Source organism: Pygocentrus nattereri, chromosome 14 (genome assembly GCF_015220715.1).
Source record: "Pygocentrus nattereri isolate fPygNat1 chromosome 14, fPygNat1.pri, whole genome shotgun sequence".
NCBI classification, from domain to species: domain Eukaryota; kingdom Metazoa; phylum Chordata; class Actinopteri; order Characiformes; family Serrasalmidae; genus Pygocentrus; species Pygocentrus nattereri.
The window spans coordinates 33,650,054-33,675,159 of NC_051224.1; the positions used below are offsets into that span (position 1 = coordinate 33,650,054).

The window sequence follows — 25,106 nt, forward strand, 5'->3', positions numbered from 1 at the left end:
TATGCATTCCAGTAGGTGGTGTTCTCTTGGCATCTGTCAAACCCAGACTGATCCATCAGACAGATAGTAAAGCAAATATTTATGGAGCTGGCTGTATAAGGAGGGATACCCAAAGTTTGTTTGTGGTGGGCAAAGGGGAAAAAATACAAAACAATGTATAAATAAACAAATTATGTTTCAAACTGAGTTTGTAAAAAAGTACTTTTTAATATTTCTCTATATTTACATTACATTTGTAAAAATACAGAGAGTAATAAGGGCAGCCCTGATATGTACACTTAAATGTTTAGACTCCTCATAGAAGGTTTTCCTCATTTTTACCATTTTCCACATTTTAGAATAACAATCAAGAGGTCAAAACAAAAATAACACATTTAGAATTCAACTCAAACTATCTTATGTTTTAGATTTAAGATAAAAAAAGATTTTAAAAGTTTTAGCACAGAAACTGGGCACTAAGCATGCATGTGCTTGAAAAACACATATTAAAATAAATGCAAATAATATTAATACAATGAGTCATTAAGTAGTAATTAGTCTAATCATGGTGGAGATACTAATGCAGTAGAACTTTGGCTTGTTAGATGCCATACAGTACCTGGTAGTGCACAGCCCAACACCTCTGCACGGAGGCAGATGGTTCCATTCTTGAACCAGGTCTGAGGGTTGATCCGAATGTAGCGCGCCACTGTAGACTCGGGGAAGACCGCCAGCACTGGGGTTTCGGTGTCCTGGTTTCCCTCAAACACCTGTTAGCACCAAAGATCACGTTCAGTGGACCCCTCCAGCTCAACTAGCCCAAATGGCTTTTGGCTCAAGGGCAGTTGGCATGGGTTTTGCGTGTGCCAGCGTATGCCGGGCGGGCATGCTGAAAGCTGGCATTGAGTACGCAGCAGCGGGCAGGCTATTCTTTCCAAAAGAGCCACTTAACCCTGCCAACTGCTGCCAACAGCTGCCTCCAGCCTCTAATAGAGCTGCAAGTGTGCTGCCAGGGGGGTCCCAGGCCCGCCAAAATGATGGGAATGATACAGCGTCATGGGGATGCCAGAGCTGATGTCCAACATCAGCAGCGTCCAGTCAAACCCTCTGTGCCGGCCCGGGGCCTGACTTTAGCCCCAAGCTGGGGAAACAAATCTAGCTGTTCTAAATGGAATATTGTGATATACTTTCTGAGATTAATAATTTTTGTTTTTTAACATAATCTCTACCTACCATGTCTCTAATGTATGTTTGATTACAAGAAGTTTCAACATGTTTCCCTGTTCTTAGAAAGCAGCTGACTTAAAACACATAGAAGACAATAGATGAAGACAACTGCTGATTTTCATCAATAAACATTTGCAGAACACAACATTGCGTGGGGCAGTGCGCAGTGTAGGAGGTGCAGTGATTGCGGAATTTTCGTCACAAAATGGCCTTCTCCATACTGCACAATGTTGGAAGCAAGTGTCTAAATGTCTTTGTATGCTGTAGCTAACATTACCCTTCACTGGAACAAAGAGGCTGAGCTAAAACTCTGAAACTCTGAAAGTCAGTCCCAGACCATTATTCCTCCACTACCAAACTTTATGCCATTATGCATTCCAGTAGGTGGTGTTCTCTTGGCATCTGTCAAACCCAGACTCATCCATCAGACAGATAATAAAGCATGATTTATTGCTCCAAAGAATTTCTGACTAATGTCAGGTTTGAAAGCATAATTTAGAATTGCGGGTCACTCTGGACTAAGGCATAGCATGTTTGCAAACTATATTTGGAATCAACATTTCAGGCCTAATTCGAGCTCTTTTCTTGGGAAACACTTTTATGTTGAATAGGATGACAGCAATATAAGTCTTGCTTGTTTCTATGATGCCTTAATAGAACAGTAGCAATGGAAGCCTTGCCTGTTTTGTCTGAACAGGTAGTAAAGCATGATTTATCACTCCAGAGAATACATTTTCACTGCTCCAGAGTCCAGTGGTGGCATGCTTTACACCAATCTAGCCAACACTTGGCATTGTGCATAGTGATCTTAGGCGTGCAGCTGCTTGGCCATGGACTCCCATTTCATGAAGTTTTCAAAAATCTGTTCTTCTCCAAATATGTGTTGACTAGGTTAGTTACTAGTTGCATTCATTTATATTATAATCAATACATGAATAATACATAAATAAAGCAGTGTTTATCATTTATAAGCAGTATCTGAATCTTACCGCCTCCTGCGTTCCGTTCATACATGGCTTCCAGCTGATGGAGTCATTGCTGAACTGCACTTTGAAGGTTTCTACTAAATTCCAGCTAAAGTGGAAACATCAGATAAGCACAGAGTTTGTCTGTGGACTTTATTTGGCTGCATTCGATGAACAAGATTTTTTTTATGCTGAGGATTTCTGTGTTTACACAAAGTAAAGGCTTTTAAAAAGAGGTTTCTATACTGTAGCAAATAAATACAACATCTTTAACCGCTTAGATAAGGTTGCAGTGAAAAAAATACACATTATAAGTATAAGTTTATTATTTAATTGTACTTTACCTCCAGATGGAATTACGGCCCTGTGTGATGACCCCTGTAAAGCGAGTGGCCATCAAGGCATCCACCTGCAGCCACTGGTCTTTATCCTCATACCGTGCACACCAGCCTCCATCATAGATATCCCCATCCTCAATACCAGACTACACACACACACACACACACACACACACACACACACACACACACACACACACACACAAAGAAAATATTCTCATAGATTCAAACATTCATGTGAAATAGTGACAACAAACGTAAGTTGAACTAAAATCAGTGTTATCTTTATCTAACTAATTCTTCAGTTGATTGTGGTATACCTTAATAAAACTAACTGTCCTATCAGGCGCTATCCATGCCTGTTTCATGGCTGACTTCACTTTTAAAGCTGTAAGGTACAGGTGCAGGTGCCTGTTTATTTTTTATTTATTTTTACTTTCTCTGGCTACTGTCAGTTTTGAGAGCACAATTTAGTATTGTGGGTCACACTGGACTAAGGCGTAGCATGTTTGAGAGCTATATTTGGAATCAACACAGGCCTAATTCGAGCTCTTTTCTTGGGAAACACTTTTACGCTGAATAGGATGACAGCAATATAAGTCTTGCTTGCTTCTATGATGCCTTAATAGAACAGTAATAATGGAAGCCTTGCCTGTTTTGTCTGAACAGGACATTTGCACTGTATGCCTTGTCTGTATGTTGCCTGAATAGAACAGCAGTGGTGAAAGCCTTGCCTGTATGTTGGCTGCAGAGGATGTTAACAGTGTAAGCCTTGACTATATATTGCCTGAATAGGATGTCAACATTCTAAGCTTTGTCTGTGCGTTGCCTGAATAGTAGTGGTGTAAGCCTTGCCTGTATGTCACCTGAAAACAATAGTAGCTATGTAAGCCTTGCCTGTATGTCACCTGAAAACAACAGTAGCTATGTAAGCCTTGCCTGTATGTCACCTGAAAACAATAGTAGCTATGTAAGCCTTGCCTGTATGTCACCTGAAAACAACAGTAGCTATGTAAGCCTTGCCTGTATGTCACCTGAAAACAACAGTAGCTATGTAAGCCTTGCCTGTATGTCACCTGAAAACAATAGTAAGCCTTGCCTGTATGTCACCTGAAAACAATAGTAGCTATGTAAGCCTTGCCTGTATGTCACCTGAAAACAATAGTAGCTATGTAAGCCTGGCCTGTATGTCACCTGAAAACAATAGTAGCTATGAAAGCCTTGCCTGTATGTCACATGAAAACAATAGTAGCTATGTAAGCCTTGCCTGTATGTCACCTGAAAACAACAGTAGCTATGTAAGCCTTGCCTGTATGTCACCTGAAAACAACAGTAGCTATGTAAGCCTTGCCTGTATGTCACCTGAAAACAATAGTAGCTATGTAAGCCTTGCCTGTATGTCACCTGAAAACAACAGTAGCTATGTAAGCCTTGCCTGTATGTCACCTGAAAACAATAGTAGCTATGTAAGCCTTGCCTGTATGTCACCTGAAAACAACAGTAGCTATGTAAGCCTTGCCTGTATGTCACCTGAAAACAATAGTAGCTATGTAAGCCTTGCCTGTATGTCACCTGAAAACAACAGTAGCTATGTAAGCCTTGCCTGTATGTCACCTGAAAACAACAGTAGCTATGTAAGCCTTGCCTGTATGTCACTTGAAAACAATATGTAAGCCTTGCCTGTATGTCACCTGAAAACAACAGTAGCTATGTAAGCCTTGCCTGTATGTCACCTGAAAACAACAGTAGCTATGTAAGCCTTGCCTGTATGTCACCTGAAAACAATAGTAAGCCTTGCCTGTATGTCACCTGAAAACAATAGTAGCTATGTAAGCCTTGCCTGTATGTCACCTGAAAACAATAGTAGCTATGTAAGCCTTGCCTGTATGTCACCTGAAAACAATAGTAGCTATGTAAGCCTTGCCTGTATGTCACCTGAAAACAATAGTAGCTATGTAAGCCTTGCCTGTATGTCACCTGAAAACAACAGTAGCTATGTAAGCCTTGCCTGTATGTCACCTGAAAACAACAGTAGCTATGTAAGCCTTGCCTGTATGTCACCTGAAAACAATAGTAGCTATGTAAGCCTTGCCTGTATGTCACCTGAAAACAACAGTAGCTATGTAAGCCTTGCCTGTATGTCACCTGAAAACAACAGTAGCTATGTAAGCCTTGCCTGTATGTCACCTGAAAACAATAGTAAGCCTTGCCTGTATGTCACCTGAAAACAATAGTAGCTATGTAAGCCTTGCCTGTATGTCACCTGAAAACAATAGTAGCTATGTAAGCCTGGCCTGTATGTCACCTGAAAACAATAGTAGCTATGTAAGCCTTGCCTGTATGTCACATGAAAACAATAGTAGCTATGTAAGCCTTGCCTGTATGTCACCTGAAAACAACAGTAGCTATGTAAGCCTTGCCTGTATGTCACCTGAAAACAACAGTAGCTATGTAAGCCTTGCCTGTATGTCACCTGAAAACAATAGTAGCTATGTAAGCCTTGCCTGCATGTCACCTGAAAACAACAGTAGCTATGTAAGCCTTGCCTGTATGTCACCTGAAAACAATAGTAGCTATGTAAGCCTTGCCTGTATGTCACCTGAAAACAACAGTAGCTATGTAAGCCTTGCCTGTATGTCACCTGAAAACAATAGTAGCTATGTAAGCCTTGCCTGTATGTCACCTGAAAACAACAGTAGCTATGTAAGCCTTGCCTGTATGTCACCTGAAAACAACAGTAGCTATGTAAGCCTTGCCTGTATGTCACCTGAAAACAACAGTAGCTATGTAAGCCTTGCCTGTATGTCACCTGAAAACAACAGTAGCTATGTAAGCCTTGCCTGTATGTCACCTGAAAACAATAGTAAGCCTTGCCTGTATGTCACCTGAAAACAATAGTAGCTATGTAAGCCTTGCCTGTATGTCACCTGAAAACAATAGTAGCTATGTAAGCCTTGCCTGTATGTCACCTGAAAACAATAGTAGCTATGTAAGCCTTGCCTGTATGTCACCTGAAAACAACAGTAGCTATGTAAGCCTTGCCTGTATGTCACCTGAAAACAATAGTAGCTATGTAAGCCTTGCCTGTATGTCACCTGAAAACAACAGTAGCTATGCAAGCCTTGCCTGTATGTCACCTGAAAACAACAGTAGCTATGTAAGCCTTGCCTGTATGTCACCTGAAAACAATAGTAAGCCTTGCCTGTATGTCACCTGAAAACAATAGTAGCTATGTAAGCCTTGCCTGTATGTCACCTGAAAACAATAGCTATGTAAGCCTTGCCTGTATGTCACCTGAAAACAATAGTAGCTATGTAAGCCTTGCCTATATGTCACCTGAAAACAATAGTAGCTATGTAAGCCTTGCCTGTATGTCACCTGAAAACAATAGTAGCTATGTAAGCCTTGCCTGTATGTCACCTGAAAACAATAGTAGCTATGTAAGCCTTGCCTGTATGTCACCTGAAAACAATAGTAGCTATGTAAGCCTTGCCTGTATGTCACCTGAAAACAATAGTAGCTATGTAAGCCTTGCCTGTATGTCACCTGAAAACAACAGTAGCTATGTAAGCCTTGCCTGTATGTCACCTGAAAACAATAGTAGCTATGTAAGCCTTGCCTGTATGTTGCTTAAATGGGGTGTTAGCAGTGTAACCTTTGTCTGCATGTTGTGAAAGAGGACCCTGGCAGTGGAAGCCTTGCCTGTGTGTTACCAGAATATAACAGTAGCAATGTAAGCCTTGCCTATATGTTGCCTAAATACAACAAAAACCATGTAAACCTTGCCTGTATGCTGCCTGAATCGGACTTTAGCAGCGTAAGCCTTGTCTGTATGTTTCAAAAGAGGACATTAACAGTGTAAGCCTTGAATATGTGTTACTAGAATATAACAGCAGCAAGGTAAGCCTTGTCTGTATGCTGCCTGAATTAGACATTAGCAGTGTAATCCTTGCCTGTATGCTGCCTGAATTGGACATTAGCAGTGTAGGCCTTGCCTGTATGTTGTGAAAGAGGATGTTAGCAGTGTAAGCCTTACTTGTATGTTGATTGACTATGGCTAAGACATTAACAGTGTAAGCCTTGCCTAAATATTACATGTAATGACCTTGACATTGTAAGCCTTGCCTGAATTGGATGTTACCCATAAGCTGTGCCTATGTACTGGCTGAATTGGTAGCAGTGTAAGCCTTACCTTTATGTTGCCTGAAAATGACATTAGCAGTGTAACCCTTGCATGTATACTGTGCGTAATGGTCTTGACATTCTTGCCTATATGCTGCCTAAATTAACCAATTAAAATTTCTAGGCTTATTAAATACTAAGGTTTATAATTCAGTTACTACAGAGACTTCAATGCAAGCTGACTGAGCTTCTCTCAGTTTAAAGAAGTGTGTAATAAATCTTTGGGCCTTTGCCATTGAAGGGATTAAACATTAAGCATTGTAAGCCTTGCCTGGACATAACCTGGAGAGGATGTTAGCAGCGTAAGCCTTGCCTTATTAGGATGTCAGCACTGTAAGCCATGAATTTTTGCTGCCTCAATAGGATGTTAGCAGTGTTAGCTTTGCCTTGTAAGCCCTGCCTATTGTCTGTTAGCATTATAAGCACTGTATGATGATAGTGAAGGCCTTGCTGTTGCCCCAGTGTTATCCTTGCCTGCATGTTAGCAGTGTGAGCCTTGTCTGTTGCACCTTGCCCTGAATAGACCAGTTGCAATGCAAGCCTTGTCTGTATTACTGAAGAGAACACTAGCAATGCATGTCTTGTTTACATTGTTTTGAGTGGGCCGTTAGCTGTGCAAGTCTTGCCTGTCTGTTGCCCTCATATGATGCTAGCAGTTTAAGCTTCACCTGCATGGTCACTGAAAAGGATATTAGCTGTGTAAGCCTTGCCTGCATGTTGTGTTATGATCTTGACATTTAAAGGCTTGTCTGTCTGTTGCCTCAGTTGGATGCTAGCAGGGTAAGTCTTGCCTGTATGTTGCTGAATAGAAAAGTAGCAATGCAAACCCAACATGTATGTTGCTTCAATAGGGTATTAGTGGTGTAAGCCTTGCCACTATGTTGTTTTAGTGGGATGCAAGTAAGAAGTCTTGCCTGTATGTTGAGTCGGCCACGATGGGGTCCCAGGCCACGCCGCTTGTAGGACGAAGCCTGCAGCTGGGCATCTTTCACCCGCAAAGATTCTAGACCCAGCGGGGGACACTCTGAAGCAGGGTTACACACAGGACATGATACAGAATATTAACTTTAATGTACACACCACCATGAACCAAACGGGAGAAAGAACTGGATGAGAGGAGGATGAAGAAAGAAAAGGAATGTGAGAGACAGAGTGGTATGGATCTTCCTCGCTCCACTTCCATGTGCATACATGGAAAGGCTAAGGCAGGGAGAGCAGCAGAAGATGCCCCCTCCCACCCCAGAGACAACATGAAGGAGGGGTTGTGGTGGAGGCAGGTTGCAAAGTGGCTTGCAGAGGAGCGGCGAAAGTGGGCAGGTTAAAGCAGCTTAAATAAACGCCCTGATGAATTTAGCCCACGGCATTGCAAACAATCAGCTGAGCCATCAGCTGAATGAGATCAGCTGATAACACCTGGTGATGTGAGACTAAGGCCTGAGCTTGGCTTCATGGCCTGCCTGAGCTAATACTATGCTCTATACATCTTGCAGCATATCACAGAAATTGTTTAGTGAAACATCAAATGCACACAGTTTTCCTCTTACCCCAAATGTTGTAGATTAGCCAAGACATGTTTGGTGTCTAGAGCTTGCTTCTTTAGTTGGGTCTGGAGATGATGCTAACTGATGACGCTAACTAAAAACGCAAAGCTTACCTGCTAATCAGCATCATTTAAAGACAGTTTGCCACATTGAAAGAGAGGAAACTGGCATCAACCAACAACAGCAGAATCTGAATGAACATGTTTTCAGTTTCATTTTGTATATGTTGGAATGTATGAAACAAAAGACCTTCACATCTTAATCATCACACACCAAGTTTACCAAGATTACCAAGTAATCTAAGACCTTTATAGATCAGTTAGAAAGGTAATATGCTCCTTATAAAAAGATGCTAACTGCACAGAGTGGTAAAAATATCTTGCATGAGGTGAATGTATTTGGTCGCTGACGGTGCGCAACCCAACATGTCTTGGCTACATTAGAACTTTGGGAAAAATTGTATTAATTCGATTTTTTTGATGAACTATCCAGAACCAGAGCTGCTCCAGGCTCTGTAATGAAAGTGTGGACTGCTGTGGTCGGTGCAAGCCAGTGCTAGTGGAGTGGGAATGCAACAAAAGGAAAAAAACACCCTTTCAGATACCTAACCACACATTTCCAGGCACATTGCTTCCGCATGGTGTATTAGGGAAGTTTCCACCAAGAACCTATAAAAGTCAATCATCTGAAAAGCACCAAAAAAAGAGATGGACACCATGTAGAAGACTGTAGACAGATAAAGGAGGTGAAAGATAAAAGGAAGCCCCTCCAAAAGCAAGAGGACAATGTGTTGCAAACTTTCAAACATCTTTACGTCTGACTCAATTTACAATAAATTCAAACAAGAGAAAATACTGATAAAATATTTTTCTGGCTTTCAAAAGTAGGTAGAGCTGCTGTGAGTATTACTGACCCTAGTTAGGGATCCTTGGGTCTTGGTCACACTTGCAGCAAAAGCCAGCGGAAATTTAGCGAATCCTTTATTCTTCCAGATGAAGATAAAGATGCTAAGCACTATTTCACAACCAATAAGAGCACCAGAATGTAAACTAGGATGGTATATTGATGTGTTGATTACAGTTTTCAGATTGAAAACATAGGGTAACTAAAAGCTAGCAAAGAAGCTAACACTATTAGCCTTTAGGCTAGCAGAACATCTTTTGGCACCAGAAGAGAAACTCAGGATTTTAGACAAATGTAGGTATGTTTGTAAGTTTATGCAAAGAACAGTGCAGTATATTGTTTTATACACTGACCAGGCATAACATTATGACCACCTCCTTGTTTTTACACTCACTGTCCATTTTATCAGCTCCTCTTACTATACAGGCCTACTTTGTTTCTTTCTTTGTTCTTGTTCCTGTTCTTCAGTGGTCAGGACCCCATGGACCCTGACAAAGCAGGTAGTATTTGGGTGGTGGATCATTCTTAGCACTGCAGTAACACTGACGTGATGGTGATGTGTTAGCGTGTGTTGTTCTGGTCTGAGTGGATCAGACACAGCAGTGCTGCTAAAGTTTGTAAACACCTCAGTGTTGCTGCTGGACTGAGAACAGTCCACCAACCAAAAATATCCAGGCAACAGCGTCCTGTGGGCAGCATCCTGTGACCAACAATGAAAGACTAGAGGATGACCAACACAAACTGTGCAGCAGCAGATGAGCTGTCATCTCTGACTTTACATCTACAAGGTGGACTGACAAGGTTGGAGTGTCTAACAGGGTGGACGGTGAGTGGACAGTTTTTAAAGCTCCAGCAGCACTGCTGTGTCTGATCCACTTGTACTAGTGCAGCACACTCTAACACACCACCACCACATCAGTGTTACTGCAGTGCTGAGATTAATCCACCACCCAAATAGTACCTGCTCCAGGAGGGTGCATGGGGGTCCTGACCACTGAAGAACAGGGTAAAAGGGGGCTAAATAAGTGGCCTACAGTCTGTAACTGTAGAAATACAACATGCAGCTATACAGTAAGTGGAGCTGATAAAATGGACAATGAGCACAGAAACAAGGATGTGGTCATAATATTATTCTGTTCATTGTAGATCTAAAGATATGCAGTCCTGATCCTGGAGATCTACTACACTGGGAAATTCAGATCCAACACAACTGGCTGTAATATTCAGATGATCCTGGTGCCCCCATTAATTAGATAAACTATGCAGGGTGGTAGATCTCCAGCACCAGGATTGCCCCATGAACAGAATGCATGTTAGCCCATTATTACATAATTTACTTTTAAATACTTTGTCTACTGTTTGATTTGTCCTCATGCAAACTTTAATCATACACATCTCATAGCACAAAGCCTTTCTGGTGCATTTTCTTTGTTCCACCCTGTTTGCAAACCTCAGAAAAACTGAATATTGTAAATGCGAACACGTGATTTTTACAAAGAATTCAAACAAACCAAACCAAACCCCATCTGCAGGTTTATACTGTCTGTTCATCTGCAGGACAGACAGGCGGCTATTGTTTGAGTTCAGCTCGGTCCATCTCCTATGCAAACACGTTCTCTCCCTCTCTGCATTCTCCAGGCTATGAAAGCGTAACACCCTCTCGCTTGTGAAGCCCACTGGACCTGTATTTGAGTGTCATCTGTCCTCTGTGAACTTCTCTTGCTATCCTAGTCATTTCCTTCCAATTAAACAAGCTGATTTCAAGCTCTCACAGTCTGCCAAGGCATTTGGCCTAATAAAGATAAACAGTACATTGCAGCAAATTTAGTGTTGTGGTTGTACATAGAGAAAGTGCACTGCTAAAGTGACATCTTGGCCTGTTAAATATAAGCAATATGTCAAATATTTCTCATTATGAGATTTTTGTTTGTGATTTTGAGATTACCCAAATCTACTTATAGTAATTATTTTTAATTTTTTTGAGGTTATTTTTATTATCTAAAATGATCATTTTACTCCTCTTAAGCTTTTTTCTTGAAGTGAGCAGAAAGAGAAGAGAATTTCACAACATTAAGTTAGTTCAGATAAATAAATGTCTAGAAATAGCCATCTAGGGCCCAATGAAATCTGTTTCCCCCAAATTTGATTTTGTTTTGGCCAATTTAAATTTTTGTACCAGATTTTTAGAGAGGTTTTATTCTTTATTTATTTTGACTCATTTTTACTCTACAAATAAAATTGCATTGTTTGGAGGGAAGGGGCTCCATCAAATACCTCTGGGCTCTGTAATTCAGAACTAATCATCTTGTGGCTCTTGTGGATGAATACAATCAGTCATGCAGGCTGTAATGTGTAATGTGTTACCCTAAACCTAAAGGATTAACTTTAAACTTATACTAACTGTGGGACTGGTGTTGTGTTTCCTCATGAACACTGCTGTAATGTGTTACCCTAAAGGATTAACGTTAAAGTTATACTAACTATGGCCACTGGTGCCATGTATCTGTATGAAGACCACTATAATGTATTGCCTTGAACATTAAGAATTAACATTAAATTTACACTCACTTTGCCACTGACATTAGGCATCCTTATGAACACTACTGTAATGTGTTACCCCGAACCTTAAAGATTAACTTTAAAGTTATACTAACTGTGACGGTGGCACTGTGCATCCTTATGAACACTACAGTAGTTTATTACCTTGAAACTTAAAGATTAACTTTAAACTTATACTATCCATCTCCTATGCAAACACGTTCTCTCCCTCTCTGCATTCTCCAGGCTATGAAAGCGTAACACCCTCTCGCTTGTGAAGCCCACTGGACCTGTATTTGAGTGTCATCTGTCCTCTGTGAACTTCTCTTGCTATCCTAGTCATTTCCTTCCAATTAAACAAGCTGATTTCAAGCTCTCACAGTCTGCCAAGGCATTTGGCCTAATAAAGATAAACAGTACTTTGCAGCAAATTAGGATTAATTTTAAATTTATACTAACTATAGGACCCATGTTGTGCTTCTTCATGAACACTGCTGTAATGCGTTACCCTAAACCTAAAGGATTAACTTTAAACTTATACTAACTATAGGACTGGTGTTGTGCTTCTTCATGAACACTGCTGTAATGCGTTACCCTAAACCTAAAGGATTAACTTTAAACTTATACTAACTATAGGACTGGTGTTGTGTTTCCTCATGAACACTGCTGTAATGTGTTACCCTAAACCTAAAGGATTAACTTTAAACTTATACTAACTATAGGACTGGTGTTGTGTTTCCTCATGAACACTGCTGTAATGTGTTACCCTAAAGGATTAATGTTAAAGTTATACTAACTATGGCCACTGGTGCCATGTATCTGTATGAAGACCACTATAATGTATTGCCTTGAACATTAAGAATTAACATTAAATTTACACTCACTTTGCCATTGACATTAGGCATCCTTATGAACACTACAGTAGTGTATTATCTTGAAACTTAAAGATTAACTTTAAACATATACTAAGTGCCATTTGGACCCAAATGGCACTTAGTATATGTGCTGGGACACTGAACATGTAACTTTAAAAATTGGACTGTGTGAACCCCCAAAACCTCCCCACCCCCCACAAAAATATTTTCCCTTTATCTTCTGTTTATACACACGTCTTCATCTTTCAGCTGAAAAACCGCATGCACCCCAAGGCCCCTTCTCAGGAAGTGTTTGTTACAGAGGGAGAGCGAAAAAGTGAGGTAGAGGCTATGAAAGGGAGTGAAAGGGGCAGTGTTGCAACAAAGAAGGAGTAGGGAGAGAGAGAGAGAGAGAGAGAGAGAGAGAAGAGAAAAACAGAGAGAAAAAAAAATCCTATCTATAGTCTGGAGCCCCCTCTTCATGGCAAATGTTTCTTGGGCTAATGCAACTGATGTAGCCAAAGAAAGGACAGATAATTAGGGGGGAGGGGGGGTATACAAGGAGGCAGAGAGAGAAGAGAGAAGGAGGGAGACTTTGCGAGCAGCTTTTGCATGTTAGAGAAAGGGGGGTCAGCAGACAAACCACAATGCAATGGGCAGGAAATTCTGCAGATAGATGGCTAAACCAGTCAGCATGTGTGGGTATGTTTCTTTGAGGACTTTTCTACCCACCATTACAGCCTTTAGTTCATTTTAAATGGGTGATAATGATGCTCCATGTAAAAAAGCAAATGAAAACAAAGCCTCAAGCCTTTTTGGTGTGATGACATCATTACAATATCCTTTAAAATGAAAGGATATGATACTACTTGATAAGAGAAGGAATCCACAGACAAAGGACATGCATATTTAAACCAGTTTTCTGCTGAATTCTTTTTAGAGGTGAAAGATTAAAATTTGATGCAATATTCTGGTGAAAACAAACAAAAAACTATATGAAATGCAAATAAAAAGGGAAACCAATGATTTGTCATTGCAGCTTAACATGTATTTAATTGACAACAATACAAAGACATGTAATGTGTTACTTTATCAACTCAACTGATTTTTGTAAATACATGCTCATTGTGAAATTCATGCCTGCAACATGTTACAAAAATGTTGGGACAGACTGGAATGTTATAAAACTAAAAAAATAATAAAAATAATGGGAACAGGTGACAGGTCTCGGCACAGTCTTTTATGAGCAGGGATAGGTCAAGTTTCATAACTGTGTGAAAAATTGCATTGAATTGAATAATCCAGCAGTGTAAAAAGAATGTTCCTCAACAAGATGGTGCTTTTGTGATGGCAATGGGCTTGGAAATACTTGGAAATACAATCTTTTTAATAAGCACAGTTTGTCACTGCATCCACAAATGCAAGTTTGGGCTGTGCTGCCATGTGTGACCAGTGTCCAGAAACATGGTAGACTTCTCTGGGCTTGATGAGGTAACGATTCAGATTGTTTATGGATGTGTTTTTTCAGGCCAAGAAGAAAAGCACTATGACTGTTACCAGTATAAAGTAAAAAAATCAGGGTCTGTCATGATAAACAGATGTGTTAGTGCCCATGACATGGATAACTTCAACATCTATGAAGGCATCATTAATACTGAAAGATACATACACATTTTGAGCAACATATGCTGCCTTCTAAACAACGTCTTTTTCAGGGACGTTAATGCTTATTTTAATAAGACGATGACAAGCCACGTTCTGCACAACAGCATGGCCGCATAAACCGAGAGGGCGGGTGCCAGACTGGTCTGCCTGCAGTCTAGACCTCATTGAAAATGTGTGGTGCATTATGAAGTACAGGATATGATAACAAGGCTCCATGTGATTGTTCAACTGAAGTCTTGTATAGTTGAAGAAGCTAAAAGTTCCACTTTCAAAACTGGATCAATTAGTATCCTCAGTCCACTAACAGATATCAGGTGTTGTTAGAAAAGGTGATACAATACAATAGTAAACAAGCTGCTCTACTTTGATGGGAATCAAATTTGGAACAAACATATATTTACAAGAAGCAAGTTCACAAAGTAAAACATCAAGTAACAGAATGTTTTTATCACTGCCCTCTGTTTTTTACTTGCATTTCACAAACTGTCCCAACATTTTGGGAATTGAGGTCTATAACATTTATGCAATTTTCTCATTAGCATGAAGATGTGCAGTATCCACAGTTTGCTTCAAAATTTTTGAACTGGATTTAGAAGGCTAGTGTAGCTAAGTTATGAAAGCTTATACCCCACCAATTATCATCATGCAAACTGCATGCCTAAGTCACCACCCACGTACCTCAGACTGCATTGAGTTTTTAAGTCATGTTAAACAGACTTGCTTGTGTACTTTCCAACACTAAATAGACAAAAGTATCAGAGAAATTAATTCTTTAGTATGGTTAGTATGGCGTATATTTATGTGATGTACTTTTGTTCATTTTTATAGATAACACTATGTTATCAATGCGATATACAACTGCGATGCCAAAAAACACATAAGCAATTCTGTTTGATATGAATGCATCAAAAGATGTGATTTCGTTCTCTTGCAAATCAGGTAGCAAGAAACGCCACCAACATCTCTAAGTTCAAACTCATCTGAAATGGACTGATGCACAGATGAGTCAAACTATCAGATTGTTTATTGAAATAAGCGATGCCATGTTCTCCGAGCCAAATAAGAAAGTGACCATTCTGACTGTTACCAGTGTAAAGTTCAAAATCCAGGGTCTGTCATGGGTAACTTGCAGATTTTTGAAGGCAGTATAGAACATTAATATAGCATCCATAGGGGGTAATAAACATGTTTGTAGTGCTAGACAGCATTACCTAAATAGAATTAACTTGAAATGTATGTCAAACTTTTTTATTGTTAAAGGAATAATTCAGTTTGCTGTCAAAAATAAATTAAAGTAGCCCGCCCAACAAAGTCTTTCTAAATTTACTATCACCTTCAAAAAGCACGTTTAGAAGGGGGTCTCCTAGTTGTAGGTGAGTTTACAATGTTTACAATGTTTACACAACACAAAATAGTGAGGTATAAGCCTTACATTGTTGTCGTCCAGAAAAACACAAGCATCTCCATTATCCATTTGCCTTTTTCTAGATAATTCAAGGACAGCAGATTTCCTTTGCATTGTGGAAATTTCATTAGAAATGCATGAAAATTACGTGAAATAAAATTTACACTGAAAGTAAAGAATGTTTTGGCCTTCTGTTATCATTTTGTCCTGTTATCATTTTGGTGATACTTATTTTTCTTTGGACAGCTACAATATCCTTGTTTGCTACATAGTCATTGTAACTTTAGAACAAAATGAAAGAAGCAAACCATTCATGTATGGCAAAATTGACTATCTGAGGAAAGTGTAGTCAAAAAAGCTCTTTGTAAAATGCCTTATTAAAAAAAACAAAGTTGGCTGGAGATTTTTCAGACTGAACTGAGAGTACATTAGTAAGGCCATTAGAAGAGTGAATGGCAAACACTGGCTATTTCCACTGTGCTAGTGGACTGTATACAGTATGGCTGCTGTTAACAATCCCATACTGTATACAAGCACTCTTCATACATACGTTCTACTGGATTTGTGGCTGTCCTTGGAGCTGAGGCCGTCCCAGTCTTTCTGGGTTTGGATTTTTCTGGTCTGGTCTTGTGCCTTTCAGGCTGTGTGGTTTTCACTTTGGCTTTCGCTGGGATTTTCTTCAGCACCTGTTTAGGCTTCTTCCCTACCTTCTTGGAGGAACTTCTTACTAGCTTAGCTATAAAAGGCAAACCAGCTGATGAGTAGAGAGAAAGAAGAAGAAGCCAGTGACCTCTAACATCGACACTGGCCTTAAAAATTAAGGCAGCAGTGAAATCAGAACTGGTATTTTTACTGTTTCTATTCTATGAAGTGCCTTTGTTTCCATATTGAACCTTTCAGTGGGTGATAAAAATGCAATTTCTGCCTGTTTTGGAAGTCTCCCCATCAGTTTAACTATGCATTTTTTATTTGTTCTCTAAAATTGATGGAATATATTTTGATAGACATTTGTACGATTTACAGCAGCAAACTGGATTTATGCCTGAAAGGATGAGCAAGCAAGTCAAATTATATGGCTCATTCTACAGAAACATACTTGTTTCTCTCCATAGGTGTCACTGGTGTTACTGTCACTGGTGTTAGCTTTCTTATGTGTAATAGCAATGAGGATTGATAACACCAGTGACAATATTTTTTAATGAAAAATGCATTTTACAAAATATCTGCTACAGAGCTTCAAACCACATGTCGGTTATGGAATTCCCACTAAAATTTAATCCATTTCTATTCTATTTTTTCACAATTACCTAAGAATAAATTAGGTCACACCAGTGATTTCAGGCAAAAGCTTCATAAGAAATCATGAGCTAAATGAGACAATCTCTGATAGCTGAAATGATACAGTGGAGTTATCATGTGCTTTTTTCATAGATCCTCAGAAAACAGGTAAAAGGAAGTCGTGATGTCTTTTATTTTGAAATAAGAGATTTTTTGTTGCGCAGTAACACCAGTGACATGACTCCTGCGGACCACAACCTTCATTATGTATGTTATATTATTTATTTGGTATTTGTTTTCTTTATGTCATTTAAATCTTATATTTCATAGTCATGTATACATTATTGCAGCTAAAATTTCAGAAAAACAAGTTTTTTACCTTAAAATATTTACATTTACATTTACGGCATTTGGCTGACACTCTTATCCAGAGCGACTTACATTTTGATCATTTTACACAGGTAGGCGAAGGTGGTGTTAGGAGTCTTGCCCAAGGACCCTTATTGGTATAGTGTAGGGTGTTTGCCCTGTTCAGGGATTGAACCCCATTCTACAGTGTAGAAGGCAAAGATGTTAACCACTACACTAACCAACCACCAAAATATGGCCTCACCCTTTACTCATGACTGTGAGGGCAAGCACTTCTGTGGTGCTTAGAATTCCAGATAACCGATTTAAAAGCCAATATAGCTGAATTGATGGATGAAGAAGGTGTAATTGTTAAAATAACTTTAAAATAGAAATAAATTGTAACCCTAACAAGTGTAATGTATCCCAAGGGTAATGCATCTGTAAAGACTAGGAACACAAAAATTTCTGTAGGATGACCCGCATACAAGTGTTTTTATTGTGTTTAAATTCTATTTTTTATTTGTGGCAATACTCCATTTTTGGATATCAAGAAAGCTACAATTTGACCCCTCATTGCTCACTAGCAGCTGAACACAGAGTCACAACATTTCACACACAAAGACCCAACAGGGTCCTAGTTAATCTTTGTTATGTTATGTATAGACTGAGGAGTGAACAGTATGTTTTGAAACTTGTGAAACAGTGTTTACGTACGACGTTTGTTTAAAAAAATACAATAAATCAAGGAAATGAAAGTATAACACTTACTACTGCTTGCTTATTTTTTGCCCACTATGATATGAACTATGATATGAACCCTAAGAGATGCTTTCCAAGGCCTTTAATGCAGCCATTGTTACTCCTACTTTGTATCTGTATGGTGTGGTTTAGATTTTATCTCAGTTGTGTAACTGCACAGCGTGGCAACCAAACTTTCAGTGACGGAAAAGTATCTGTCAGCGAGTTAGCAAGAGTTTACGAAAAATTTGCTGAGTCAACACAAATCCACTCGCACATCTGGAGCTAATCTTTGTATGACTCAATTACTTTGACCTGGTATACAGCACATACAGTCCACTAACATCCTAGGGGATCCGTTTACAAGCTGTACAGAAAGGCTGAAATCTCTCAAATGGAAAACAACTGTCTTGTTGCATTAACTTGCCTTTATGTATATGTCATCACTGTCATAACAAGGCTTTATATCTCTAAACTTTATAGAAGAAGGAAAGAAAGTTCTTAATCATGTGTACAGTAACCTTTGTTATGTGCATATGTACAGAAAAAGTCAAAGATCTTATTTTGTTTAGAGTTTCCAGTCAAAACAGCTATTATGTCCAAGTTTAACAACTAAATATAAGAACTTTTTTTCAGTATTTTAATGTGTCCACACTTCACCTTCATTACAGCTTCCATTCTTTCCAGGAGACTTGCTTCAGTTTTTCAATGAAATCTACAGATATTTTTCCCCAGTTCAGTCTTAGAAGTTGGTTGCATTATAAGATTCTCACAATCCAAGAAATCCCAAATACATTCAGACTCATGGCACTGGTTTGTCTTCCCACAGTTGAAGGATGAACAGAAACCCATGACTCAGTAATATGCCCATTTTGAACTTGATGCCAGCAACATGTTGCAAAAAAGGTTAGGGCAGGGGCATGTTTATCACTGTGTTGCATCTCCTCTTCTTTTTCAACACTATAACTGTTTGGGAACTGAAGAGACCAACTTCTGTACTTTTGAAAGTGATATGTTTTCCAGTTGTTGCTTGATATAGGATTTCAGCTGATCAACAGTTCGGAATTGTGTCCATAATATTTACGCTTCTTAATACAGCCAATATTTTCAGTGGTGACAGGTCTGGACTTCAGGCAGGATCACAGCGCACTTTTACACTTCATTTCATTCCATCTTAAATGAGCTCAGGCCCAGAGAAGATGGCAGTGTTTCTGGATCCTGTTTATACATGGTTTCTTCTTTGTATGGTAGAGTTTTAATGGGCATTTCTGGATGCAGCAATGAAGTGTTCAAAGAGAATGGTGGATTTTTTCATATCTGAAGCAAGAGTGGAGCTTGATTTTCTTCTCTCTCTCAAAGATAAAAACTTTAAGTGCTGTTTATTTGAGGGGCTAGTTTTGGTGGTCTTCCAGATCTTGCATAGTTTTAGGAGTTCCATTTTCACTAGATCTTCTATACTCCAGTTTTGGAAACTGGAACGTTTCCCTTTTTTATGTTAGCTGATTATCCAATCTCCTCAGAAATGTTAACTAAAAGTGATTTACTTGTACTTAATTGCCGTGTTGACTAGAATTTTTCATTCAGAGATATATTGAGATATATATTTACTTTGGTCCAAAAAGGGAGCTATTCAGCTCTTCAAAACTAAACATTTTCAGGTGCTGAAGAATCTTCTCTTCATACTAATGGGATGAACTGTTTAAGTGGACAAGTCTGGACAGTGTCTCCTCCTCTACAATACCGTTAACATTAGTCAGCCAGAAGTGTCTGTGGTTTTATGATGCCTTTGGGTCTTTTGGTAGTAATTAGGGAAGGCTGGATACAATCTGGAACTCTGTTTTCCCTAAAGCACTGTCATGTTTATCCCACGTTAAGTGCAAAGAGTCTTGGAGATGATAATTAGACATCTTGGGGTGGTCTTTTTTGCTTCAATGCTTTTAGACAGTTAGGAATACTGCTTGTTACAGTGGTTTCCAAGCCTGGTCCTGGAGAGCTACCATCCTTCAGAGTTTAGTTCCAACCTGTATCCAATAAGATGCTCCACCCCTTACTTAATGCTAATACATCTAATCTAGCTAAATAAGGACTTGGAAAGAGGTCAATGAGCTGGAGCAGGTGTAGCAAATTGTGGTTGGAACTAGGCTCTGCAGGAAGGTAGCTCTCTAGGATCAGGCTTGAAAACCATTGGTTTACTATAATGTTTGTATGTATCTGAGCAATAATGCATCCGTCTGGAATTGCATCAGTTTTTAGAATAATTTATGTGCTCACTTTTTGGCCAAAATGAATTTCTCCATTTCTGTTTGTCAGATTTTGACATAATTTGAAGATGCCTGTTGCCTTTTATATTGTGAGTAAATTTCAGGAAGAATGGACCAAAGGAAATGACCCAAAATGACTTGCAAAAATGTCTGGTTCCATTGACTTACATTAAAAGTCAAATAGATTTTTTCCTTCTCCTGCAAAATTGCCATTTTGGAGATACCATTTTGGAGCTACTGGTTGGTGTAGTGCAGTGGGTAACACCTTTGCCTTCTATGCTGTAGACTGGGGTTCAATCCCCTGCCTGGGTAAGCACCCTACACTATACCAATAAGAGTCCTTGGACAAGACTCCTAACACTACCTTCGCCTATTTGTGTAAAACAATCAAATTGTAAGTCACTCTGGACAAATGCCATAAATGTAAATACGAGGTTTTCTTCTGACAAAAGTGATTTGCTGAATTTAACACAATGAATGTTTTTTTATGTTTTATTTTTTTCCAATATGCAAATAAATAGAACTTTTGCACTAAAAGTTGTAGAAAAATGCTATATTTGCGTGGAATCTCAATAGAAGAAGTGTTCATTTTTCGGATTTTTTTTATTTATTTATTTTTTCATCGATATGCATTTTATTTCCCCATTACCAACATTACCCATATCGGTCCACTGGTTGTTTTAGATCCCAAATGAAATGTCTTAAAGGTATTTTTCTAGCACACAACATGACCTCTGGTTCCCATCACCACCACTACGAAGAAATCTTCAGTTCCTGCTGAGTTGACTGAGCCTCTCTATAGTGAAACACCTCAAGTCAAACTGCCCAGCATCACTTTATTTACACATCAAAGACTGAGTCATGAGGAAATTTTAATAGGTGGGTGGACTTCCACTTTAAACACATGACTCAGCCCTGAACTGCAGATCTCTGTGGAAAATCCTGTGCATTAGAGTGATTATAGCCATCATTCGGCCCAATGTGCTGAGTATAAACCACGTTCTGACCCAGTTGGCCCTGAACACAGGAAGAGGCCACGTTATGACGTTTGGATAAGACCAGAATTATGTAAGCAGTCTCCACAAAGAAAGCCCTCACATTCACCGGAGACCTGCATACACTGTCCAGCATTGATCTGTCCAGCAAAATGAAGTGAAATGAATGGGGAAAAAGGCATTTTTAGCATACAAACATATTCCAGACATCCAGTGCAAAAGTTATGGCACCTTTTGCATTATTTTTGGCTTTTCCAATATGGAAAACTTGCAGATACATAGAAATTGTGCACAAAAGTGGCATATTTAAGTTTGTGGAGGGTGTTTTTAATTACTGTCCCTCAGTAAATCAATAAAAACATTGCATATGATTATATTAATAGCTTCTACTAATAAAACAGTAGTAACTAATTGGGTGTTTACCTAATTTTGGTGGCTCATCGTCTTCTTTAATCGGCTTCTGCTCATTTTTCTCTCTCAGGTCTTCAGTGTTGTAGCTGACCACGGTGGTCAGCCGTGAAGCTTTTGCAGTAGTTCTGACCGCCGGTCCTGCAGTCGTGGGGAAAACGGTGCTCTTTCCAAGAACAACTTTTCTATCCGTTGGAGTCTGTCTTGTGTTGAACCTTGTAGTTGCGAAAGTCTGATTAGAGGTGAAATCGTACGACGTGGTCGTAGCTGAACTGTCACCTGCAGTGAATGCAGTTTTCATTCCAATCAGGAAAGTTATTAGGAATATAAGTGGTCCATATGATGCCATGGTCAGCCTCGTCCACTCCGCAGCAGAAATCAGCTTCAAAACTGCCCTCGGACCTCGAATCGCCTGCATTTAACCCTTTGATGCTGCTGAGGCAGCAGAGCCACATTACACGGAGTAGAAGGACTGCAGAAATTAGAAGGACTGCGCATAAACAATAATGAGAATTATTCTAGTTATTATTATCAAGTGGGAACACATTATTTTGATTACAGTCCTGTGCAAAAGTGAGAGACCAGTTAAAACAACTATTGAGTACAAGTTCTTTGTTTTCAGTGCCGGGAAAAGAATCAGAAAACACATATTTAGCTTTAATAATGCTAATTTATTATAATTTCCATATCATATCAAATATTCCTGAATTTGGTGTGTCCGCCTTCTTTCAGTTTTTTAAAGAAATCTGCAGGGTTGTTTTTCCACACCTCCAAAGTTCAGTCTTAGAAGCTGGTTGCACTTCCTGCTAAAGAGACTGGTTTTAACCTGATTTGCTTTAGCTTTGAAATATTTAATGTCTCATTTGATCAGAAATATCTCCTGAAGAGTATAAAAAAATTAAGATGTATTACATATTTTTTTCTTCTTTTTAGTAGTAGTAATATGAGTGATATTGATATAAATGATTATAAATAAAAATATACAAATTATAAAACAAAAATATTGTTAACATTAACAACAACAACAACAACAATAATAATAATAGTAATAATAATAATAATATAGTATTTAGTGTTAGCAGTAAATCAATAATAGTAAATAAGCAAATAAATAATGAGTAAATAAATGAGCATAAAAATATTTTCTTCATTGACGACAACAACAACAACAACAACAACAATAATCATATAGCATTTAGTGGTAGCAGTAAAACAATAATAGTAATATTTCATCCGAGTAAATAAATGAGCATTTATTTATATAATAGTTATATTTATTTATATGATTCCTATAGAAATATTTATTCAATTGATTTATTTATATCTCATTTTTATTTATATAATTCTTATATAATTGTTTCTTCTTCTTCTTATTATTATTATTACTACTGTTGTATTTTTGAAGTGTTTTATGTCAGACATTCTCAGACAGAAGAATGTTTTTCATGTTTAAACATTAAAATAACAATGAAATGCAAGACCTCTCAGTCTTTGATTGGGATTAGAGGAGGATGTCAGTGTCAGCTGTGCTGAAGTTCATTTCTCTGATCAGTTAGTGTAGATCGCCTTCTAGTGGCAGTGAAGGTGCACCGCACACATAAACCCAGTGTTTCAGCTTTAACTCATTTCCTTCATTCTGACTCTTTTAGAGTATCTGTTGCCCTCCTGGAGTGAAGGGGACACAAAACCTCTGAGGAAGCCCTGCAGGCCACTTACTGTTTTAAAGGGGAATTTCACCAATTTCTCAAAAATCTATACTTACACATATAGACTGACATCTTGTACATCTTCTATCCATGTCCTGTACAATCTGGGAGGTTCTATATCAGCATTCTATCCGTGAGTCCCTGCAGCTCATTTACTATATATCTCAGACTAACTGCACATGTGGAATGTGAACAGCAGCACTTTTCATAGTTTTATTTCATAACTTAATACTGTACAACTGTACAGTGGAACAGTGCAATAGTGGTGTATATTGTGTATATGTGTATGTTCAGTGTCAGTGTATATATATATATATATATATATATATATATATATATATATATATAGTATTTAAATTCTATAAGTAGGCTATGCACCTAAGATTTTCACTCACTTTCCACCTGTGTAAAAGTGGTGTGACAATAAATGTGATTTGATCTGATTGATATAGTTCTATCATTGAGATGATAGTCAGTCCTGGCGTTTTGATCGTATATTAAGTTACCAGCTCAGACATGTAATAACTTCACGGTGGTGGTAGAACCCAGGGGTCACAATGTCTCCAACACAAATATAGCCATTTTATGTACTATCCAAAATGACCAGTGAACCTGTATGTCATGTGAGTTTGAATATGTGATGTACATGATGGCAAATTAGTGGTATATCCAAAAAAAAATGCATTTTATTTGGGGACAACTTGGCCTGACCATACCATGCATGCACCCCTCCAGCATAAATACATTTAAACGAACAATATTCTGGGCCACAGTTTCATCTGGACATTCAAATCAAATCAAATCAAATCAGATTTATTGTCACATCACAAGAGTACAGGAGTACAGGTGAGTGAAAAACTTGGGTGCAAGTTCCCACTGAATGCAGCGACAGTAAATACAACATGGAGTACAACAAAAAAAAAAAAAAAAAAAAGATTTTAGATATACATATATATATATAAAGAAATATAGAAATATACAATAAACCAACTTGAACAATATACACAGACATTATATACATAATTATATACATAATCTTATTGCACTGAATGTGAGGTAAAAAGTCATAAAATAAAGATACTGCAATGCTGTGTACATGTGCAATAATCTATGTATGTGTGTAAGTACGGAGATAGTCCAGTAGGTGACTTAGAGTAACTTAGAGTAAAGTGCATGGTAGAGAATGAGTCCGAATGTGCAGTGTAAAGTAAAGTAAAGTAGTGGAGTGCAGGGTAAAGTGCAGAGTAAAGTGCAGAGTCATTGTCTCATTGTCATAAAATGAGCTGGAGCTTTTAGAAGCCGGACGTCTGGTTCCTATCACCACACCTGTGATTAATTCTGACTCTGTAAGTTTCTTTAGAAAAGCACATTTCACACCAAACCACTCTGAAGGAACGTTTACACCTTTGTTGAATCCTCTTTGCTTTAATTACAAATCTGACCCACCGAAGCAAAGTGAAGAGTGTGGGAACGTCAGCTGGAAGTGTGTTAAAGGAAAACTCTGACATTTTTCAACCTAATCTCGACCTGCTGTGTCTGTAGGGTCTGGTCAGTCACCACTGACAGTCATTTTGAGGAGTTTCTCTGTAACTGATACACAACACACTTATGGTAGGATCCAGTGGACGGTTGCTGAAATCTGTCAGGAGCCATTCACGCAAAACGTGGCTTTGTATGCTTTCATAATTTCTTTAGTTAGTTCTGCACTGTTAGAAATAAGAGTACAGTGCAGGTACATTTTCATTCATCAAGGAACAAACAGCGTAAATGTT

At 38.7% G+C, this 25,106-nt stretch overlaps 1 protein-coding gene across 1 annotated transcript in view; it reads right to left on the minus strand.

Moving 5' to 3' along the window:
* Positions 1-21,989, minus strand: part of cpxm1b (carboxypeptidase X (M14 family), member 1b) — a 44,829-nt gene extending 22,840 nt beyond the window's left edge. The window contains exons 1-5 of the mRNA XM_017706264.2: positions 21,644-21,989; positions 7,606-7,715; positions 2,516-2,655; positions 2,196-2,280; positions 599-749 (exon numbers count right to left, since the gene is read on the minus strand). Coding sequence (XP_017561753.2) covers positions 599-749; positions 2,196-2,280; positions 2,516-2,655; positions 7,606-7,715; positions 21,644-21,977 — 820 coding nt within the window. The 5' untranslated portion in view covers positions 21,978-21,989. The remainder of the gene's footprint in view (positions 1-598; positions 750-2,195; positions 2,281-2,515; positions 2,656-7,605; positions 7,716-21,643) is intronic.
* Positions 21,990-25,106: the final 3,117 nt, after the last annotated feature.